Source organism: Pseudopodoces humilis, chromosome 3, assembly GCF_049639895.1.
Source record: "Pseudopodoces humilis isolate 2021_Gansu_Grassland_sample_001 chromosome 3, ASM4963989v1, whole genome shotgun sequence".
Lineage (NCBI taxonomy): Eukaryota > Metazoa > Chordata > Aves > Passeriformes > Paridae > Pseudopodoces > Pseudopodoces humilis.
The window spans coordinates 93,520,466-93,527,760 of record NC_142202.1 but is presented as its reverse complement, the minus strand read 5'-3'; the positions used below and the strand labels follow the sequence as shown (position 1 = coordinate 93,527,760).

At 37.5% G+C, this 7,295-nt stretch overlaps 1 protein-coding gene across 2 annotated transcripts in view; it reads left to right on the top strand.

Annotated features, from left to right (window-relative positions):
- Nucleotides 1–214: 214 nt before the first annotated feature.
- Nucleotides 215–7,295, top strand: part of MYOM2 (myomesin 2) — a 76,003-nt gene continuing 68,922 nt past the window's right edge. For both annotated transcript variants that reach the window (XM_005521939.3, XM_088052717.1), the window contains exons 1-3: nucleotides 215–313; nucleotides 5,206–5,279; nucleotides 7,147–7,279. In XM_005521939.3, coding sequence (XP_005521996.1) covers nucleotides 7,173–7,279 — 107 coding nt within the window. In that variant the 5' untranslated portion in view covers nucleotides 215–313; nucleotides 5,206–5,279; nucleotides 7,147–7,172. The remainder of the gene's footprint in view (nucleotides 314–5,205; nucleotides 5,280–7,146; nucleotides 7,280–7,295) is intronic.

Sequence of the window (7,295 nt, the reverse complement as noted above, 5' to 3'; positions counted from 1 at the left end):
CTTTTAACATAAACAATTGCCTTTTTAAGGAATGAGATTTTTCTTTTATTAAAATACTGCATATTATTAAACTGCATATAGGCTAATGCTTTTCTTTTGCCTTTATATCACTCCCTTATTGCGTATCAGGCTGACCTCAGTTTTGGAAGAATCACTTGGTTAGTTCTAAATATAGCACTGCATCTGCCCTTAAATAGGACTGAAGGGGCAGTAGCCTTTAGAGAGGGGAATTATTTGTTTTCCTCGGGCAGTGTTTGCTAAGCTGGAAAAGGCTGGTCTTCCTCTCTGCTTTGCAGTTTTTCTATATCTTTTGGTAAGTCCATTTTCTATCCATGTTTTTCTTGTACAGAACAATGAGAGTGATTGTAGGAGGAGGCTGGGTGCTTCCCTGTAAAAAAAAAACTTTCCTCAGGGAAAACAAGCGGTAAGTAGGACACGAATTGATTAATGAAGAGAAAAGCAAAACAAAAACATAAAGTAAGGTTGTTTTGTCCTGTGCATAGTTTCCATTATTGTGTGTTACATTTCCTCTGTTTCTTTCTTCATATAAAGAACTACATTGAAGAAATCCATAGCTTTATTCGTATGTATGCTTCTCCAATTACACAAATATTGGCAATGCCACTTTCTTGTGAGCTTATACCGTATGATTTTTCTGAAGTCTGTGTGTAAATAATTAAGCATAAAACCATACAGTAGCTGGAAAAACTATTCGGCCTGTTGAAGAATGGGATGTAGCTAGGTCAAAAAACAGTCTGTTTTTATTTTCTGTCTGCCATGCTTTCAAGTACACATTTCCAGAAGATGTGCTTCTGGTGTCTGTGTTGCTCTAAGCTAAGTGATATGTTCTGTGCCACATGAAAATTCCTGCTAAATACCACTGATAGGGTCTTGGGAAATCAAGTTCATGCTCTTGAAATTATGCATGTGTGTTGATAATGCCTATGAGCTAATAAAAGTACCATAACAAAGGATAATGATTGTTGGGATGATGGGAAATTATTTTTATCATCTCACTGTCCAACATTTTTAGCTGTCCCATTGAAGGGAGATAATACACTTGCCAAGTGAAAGGAAGACTTCAAACTTTATCAGAACCTGTTTCAACTCTGTGTGTTTGGGATGTTAGAGTGGCAAGGATTCAAGTCAATGTGGACAAATTTAGCCTCATTTAATTCCCAGTCTTGTATGATCATGAATTCATAAGGTAACATCCACATTAGTACCCTGTCTGGGATGTGTACTGTTCAGCTTCTGTCAGAGACATGGGAAGAAAGTCAGTTTGGAAGCTTCCACTCCTTTCCTTCATGAGAGTCATAGAAAATGCAAAGTTACATTATTTTATAGACTCACTAGAATACAGGAACTGGTGCTTTCCTCCACAACAATTACCTTGCTGGAGGGAAGGGTACCCATGGCTCTGCCTGCTGCTCACCTCCACAGAGCAAAGGTCCTGACCAAGGGTTGTGGATAGGACTGTGACCACCCATTATATATTTCAAATTACCTCCACACTAACTGTTCTGGCCAGAGTGTGAAGCAAGCCACCTGGGGACTATTACAAAGTGAAGGTGCTCATTCTAACTAACCATAGATGTGCTGTAGCCAAATGATTGCATTAAATTGCTGAATCTACCTGTATGTCATTGAAAACATATGAAATTAATAAAAATGATAGGCAGATCTGTGATGGCCGGTGCTGTCAGCTGCTTGAAAATGTTGCTTTGCTGGATATTCAGATATGTAGAAATAGAGAACTCAGTTTTTTTAATTTTTTTTTTAAATTTTAAATTATGTTTAATGAAAAAAGTGATGTATGCATTGTGGGGGATTATTTGACTGTTTAAAATTGATTGGTGAACTGAGGAAAATACTATTTCCATGAAAAGGAGGTATGATCAATAAACATAAAACCAACTAAGATGTAGCTAAAAAAATCAAAGAGAAAAACACAAAAGGTGTTCAAACTTGCTGAATGATGTCTGGAATTCAGCAGAGTAAGCAAGTGGGAATTCCATATAATTTTTTATTTTTTAAATGATAAGAATTTGTGTTCTGTTATCAAAAAAGCTAGAACTGAATTCTTATGCAGTATGAACAAGATCATCAATGGAAAGACTGAGACATCTTAAAATGACAGTATATTTGAGAAGGTTTTTTTATTCACAAAACATAATTTTCTGTGGAACATCAAAATATACACATGTGTACAGAGAAAAAAGACTGGAGAGACATATTAGGAATTCTGTCAAGTCAGTTTTTTATCAAATTAGACAGTTTCTTATCAAAATGGAGAAGAATTAACCAGATCCTCTGCATCCCATTCTGTTAAGACTGCAGTGCCTAGAACTGCATAATGACTCAAGGTGGTTTTACAAGATTTCCACCAAAGGCAGTTTATGGGAGAAAATGATAATATGCTATTAAGTCTACAGTCTCTACAGCATGGATATAACCATTTGGAAAGGATCACATATTTTTTGAGGCAATATGGGATTTTTTTTACTGGTCATCAGGAGCAACCAATTAATAGAAGGTGGCATTTTATTCTATCTTTCATTGTGGTATGTAGGTGATATGGATTTAAATATATTTTATCAATTAAATATCAGGAGCTTTTATGCACCATAAAAGTAAAAGTTGGCAGCTTCCTGAAAACACTTCACTTTGAACAATGTAGAGAACAGCTAGCAGAACAAGAGACAGACAGAGAAAAAATGTCTAAGTTGTGGGAAAAACAGAACAAGCCCCCAAATAAGTGCAAATGGTCAAAGAAATTTCTGGAAACTCGTGGATAACTTTTGGCACTTCTGCAGAATGCCAGGAACAGAGATGAGCAGAGAAGTGCATGTTGCATGCTACAGCACTGGCAGGTCAGGCTGAGAAAATACATACTGTACAGTGCATTGCTCATGACACGAGCCTTGTGAATCTGGGAGTGCAAGTTGTCTATCTATGGCGAGTGCAGCCATGTTCTTCTTACCATGGCATTTGTCAAGCCATCCATCAATTTAGTTGGTTGTGTGCCTGCTCTCTGGGGCAATGTAAATGATCATGCTAGAATTTACTGCTTGTCCTTTAAATCTTAAATTAACTCACTTATCAGACTAACAATGTTTATATCAGACCCTTGGCTTCTCTGCTCAAGAATGTGGCCCCTTGTCACGTGGCCCTAGATGATGGCTTTCTATTCAGATCAGTATTACTGTGCCACAAAACTATGCATATCCTGACCTGGGAGCTTGGCCTTTTACTCACGGTCAAGTAAAAATTGTTATATACATGGTACAAAACATGAAGAAATACATATTTATGTTGAATAGTCTAATTCACCTATGGTTTATGCAATTAGTCCTTAAGGACATTTTGATGCAGGTAATATTTTTCTTTGTATTTAATAGTCTTGTGAGTGGTTTATACAGCACATAGATTAGTACACTTTAGGTACTTTTGATTCTCAGCATTTACAGTCATAGAAACAAATAGGAAAAATAGTAATAATAAAAAGAGAGGAGTACAATGGTGCTGTATTGCACTAACCATGTAAAGGTCAGATGAGACACCAAATGTTTTAGGATCAGTTTTTTTCCTGTAATTCTAGGCCTTTTTCTTGAAATCCAGCGCTGTTCATAGGATGTGCATGGATGTAACTCAAGGGTTGTTTATGACACACAGGCCATGTATTTCAGCCAGGCCTCCAAAATTCTTGCAGTAGAACTTGGTAAATAAAACTTGAGATTTACTTTTTTAATTTGTTATAATTAGTCAGATAATTAATTTGTCTTTTTCTGGATTTAAGCTTTGTTGTTGCTGTTGTTATTGGATTCTCAATTTTCCACTGGGATTTTTTTCCACCCAATTTCTCTGCCAGACTACTTCCTTCATCTTATTTTTGAGTCAGTTCTACCAATTCACTTACCAGTGTAACTAGGTCTCCAGACACTGTCATTAATAAAAATTTTGTACTGGGGTTAAGCTGTCATCAGCATATCATGTTCTCTAACTTTCTTAGTGGTAGATTGTCTAAATATTAGAATATATTTCAAACATCTCATATAAATGTGTATCAGTGAAAAACTGCTAAAACTGTCAACATATTGTTCCTAGGAATACAGTATAAACTTCTTTTATCAGGAGCTCAATACCCAATATGCTGCTTTTACAGTGGGACTTTGATTTTGCTCTTCTGATACTTGTCTTTTCAGCCTTATTAAGTATTAAATACATACTCTGCAAACGTTTTTGTAATTAACTGGTGATTATTATTACATTTGGAATTGTTGCCAGGCAGCTCCCCTCTGTGTTAACAGAAGGCAAAGTGAGCCTGGCTGCTAACAAGCTCAGTGAATTTCTTGTATGAAGGCTGTGAGAGGATTGCTACACTTGTTCTATACTAAAGGTGTTTGGGTAATGTGAAAAATATATGAACCCAAATTTGTGGAGTCCTAGGTGCTGACAAATAGAAGAAGATACTCTAGTTAAAATGTAAGTTTTACATTTAGTGAAAAAAGCTGGACTGTAAATAGCAATGGTGTTTTCTCCTCTCTCAAAAATGAAAATAACTTAGACTCAACCATCCAGATAAATGTGAATTTCTCTACAATCCTTATAAAGTGGATCTCAGTGTGAATTATATACATAGCAAAATTTACATTGCATGTTGATAAATTCACAGAATTATTTAACATGGCCACATGTAAACCTGAGTAGTGCTGAACAGTGGCGTGAGCTTAATCTGTATTTGTCTATTGTACCTTCATTTAGGCAAAAGAGAGCTAATTAAAAATAGGAAAAAAAGTAAAATTATACAATTAATTATCCAGTTAACATATGAACTAATGTGGAAATCCAGTGTCATATACACAATAGTCACAGTTAGCAGGAGGAAAACCAGTGTTTGATGTCTGCAGATGTAGCATTACATCATGTACAGATATCAAAACTAGGAGAAGCCAAGGCTGCTCATGAGTCTCTGCAACTCTGCTCATGTAACCAAGACATTGTGTCATATGATGAGTTAATAGGTCCATGAGGGATCCATGTCAGCTCAGCATTGTATGAGGGCATCTTACTAAGCCAGCATCTCTGTGAGGTGCTGAACTAACTTGGGTCATGCTAACTTTCTTATTTCTCTATAAATGTGGCAATATATTTCTTTAATGCCCCCTAGTAATGTTGTAAAACTGTTTAATTTTTGTTTTGCAGTGTCTTGTGCTTTGCCTAAAGCTCTCATTACTGAACCTGTGACTTGTCATATCTCTTGAGAAAGAGCAGAAAAGGTAACTCTAAGTTATGCAGAAGATGCAGTTATGAGGTGATAAATTGTAAAAATCTCTTTAGATCTCTGAACATTTTAAAATAGGATGTGACTTCTATTAAATATATGCACTGTTTGCTTCTTAATTTTTCTTGGAAAAGTAAAAATAGCTGATATGAGAACATCATAATTTGCGAGCAGCTCACTCTGCCCTTGATAATCTGCAAGTAAGAATCAGACACAGCTACAGCTTTTCACTCTACTTCACCAATGACTAGCATTTAATTTGTTTTAATAAATACTATATGCTGGAAACGTGGTGTATACTGTCATTTTAACTTGTTAAGTGTTTTTTCTAAATTAATTTATAAGACTTCTATTCAAATCCCTTTGAGTTTTCATTTAATATTCATCATGAAGCTGCTTATTTATGTGACTTTTAGTTACAAATTTGGACTTTTGGTGTGGGTCTGAGGCAGGTTCTTCTTGGCATGGTCCATGTCCAGGCAGGGCCAGGCTGTGGGAAGCTGGAGACTGGTTTTGCTGTGTCATTTCTGGGGCAGAAACTGATGTCCCTGGGGACTGACATAGGGTCCTGGGCTATGGGCAGGGTAGGAGGAACTCTGGGGGAGTCTGGGCTGGGACAGTCAGGTCCATTGCTGTCCTTAGGACCCTGACAAACTCCTAATGTGTTCCCTGGGTGAGCTGGTGTTGCTTCACTTGCCATGGGTACCCTGAGGTGGATCCCAGGCAGTGCCTCAGCCTGTCCCCTGGGTGCTGGCATGGAGCTGGCAGCCTGCACTGTACGGGGAGGGTGACAACAGGGATGCTCCCCTCAGCTTTTAGCAGGGTATTGGATGTTACTGCAGTAATTTACCTGACTAAATCTTCATCTGCTTTACAGATTTATATTGGGAGCTTGCTTCTGTTGTCACTGAAGTGCAGGTGCCTTGTGGGGGAGGTTTTGGCTGTTCATTTGTGATCCCTCACCACAGTTTGGGATAAATGGCGCAGGAGTAGAGAACCCCATACCTAACTGAGACTGCAGTTATACAAGATGGCACCTACTTACAACATGGCTCATGATATTCCTCACTTTTTCAAGAAGTTGTCATCATATTTCTAATGAGCACAAAGGCATGCAGACACCTCTGTGTTCTTTTAATGATATGGTTGGTAATCTGCTTAACTCCAACTCAGTGGGAAACATGCTCTATCCCCATCCACTCCTTCAGGAGCACCCTGAGTGTTTCTTAAAACCTTCTATCCAAATATTGATCAAAAACTATGCCATGCTTTGGAAAAAGTGTGCAAGAAGGAAACCAGAATGATTGATAGTCCAGAAAAAAACCCACAAGGAAAGATTGCATGAGCCAGCTTTGTTGAGTTTAAACAAGACCGCAGGAAAGAAAAGTAAAGAAAATCTTCAACAGGCTCACAAAAGTGAGCAAATACTGTCTATTTGTTGTCATGGTGAATTGGACAAAACATAGGGAGCATAAATTGCCAAAATGGAAAAAGTGAAAGGTTTGAAGAGCAGAGAGCTGAAATGTCGAACAATGGCCAAAAACCTGTCAAATTTTCATCCCTGGAAATTTCTCTGGAGGCGTTAAATGACATCTGCAAAGAAGGGGAAAAATGATCTAGGGAAATATCTTTTACACTGTCATCTATGATTCCATAGCTCATACTGTATGACTGATAAGATACAGCCTGAGGTACCCACGTGTGTGGCTGATAGCTCTATTTGTCACAAATTGGTGCAATTTTATACATTTGGACATGTTCACACACATGTCTACATATCAAAAAATATCAAACCAAAGTGCCTGAAATATATAGCTAAATGTGTGCATGGCTAAATATATGGCTAACTTCACTCTCTGCAGGAATTACTGGTTGTCACAGAGGAATTATGTCTTCAGTAGCAGTGCCATTTTACCAGAGGAGGCACAAGCACTTTGATCAGTCCTATCGCAACATTCAAACAAGATATGTACTTGAGGAATATGCAGCAAGAAAGTAAGTGACATGTTTT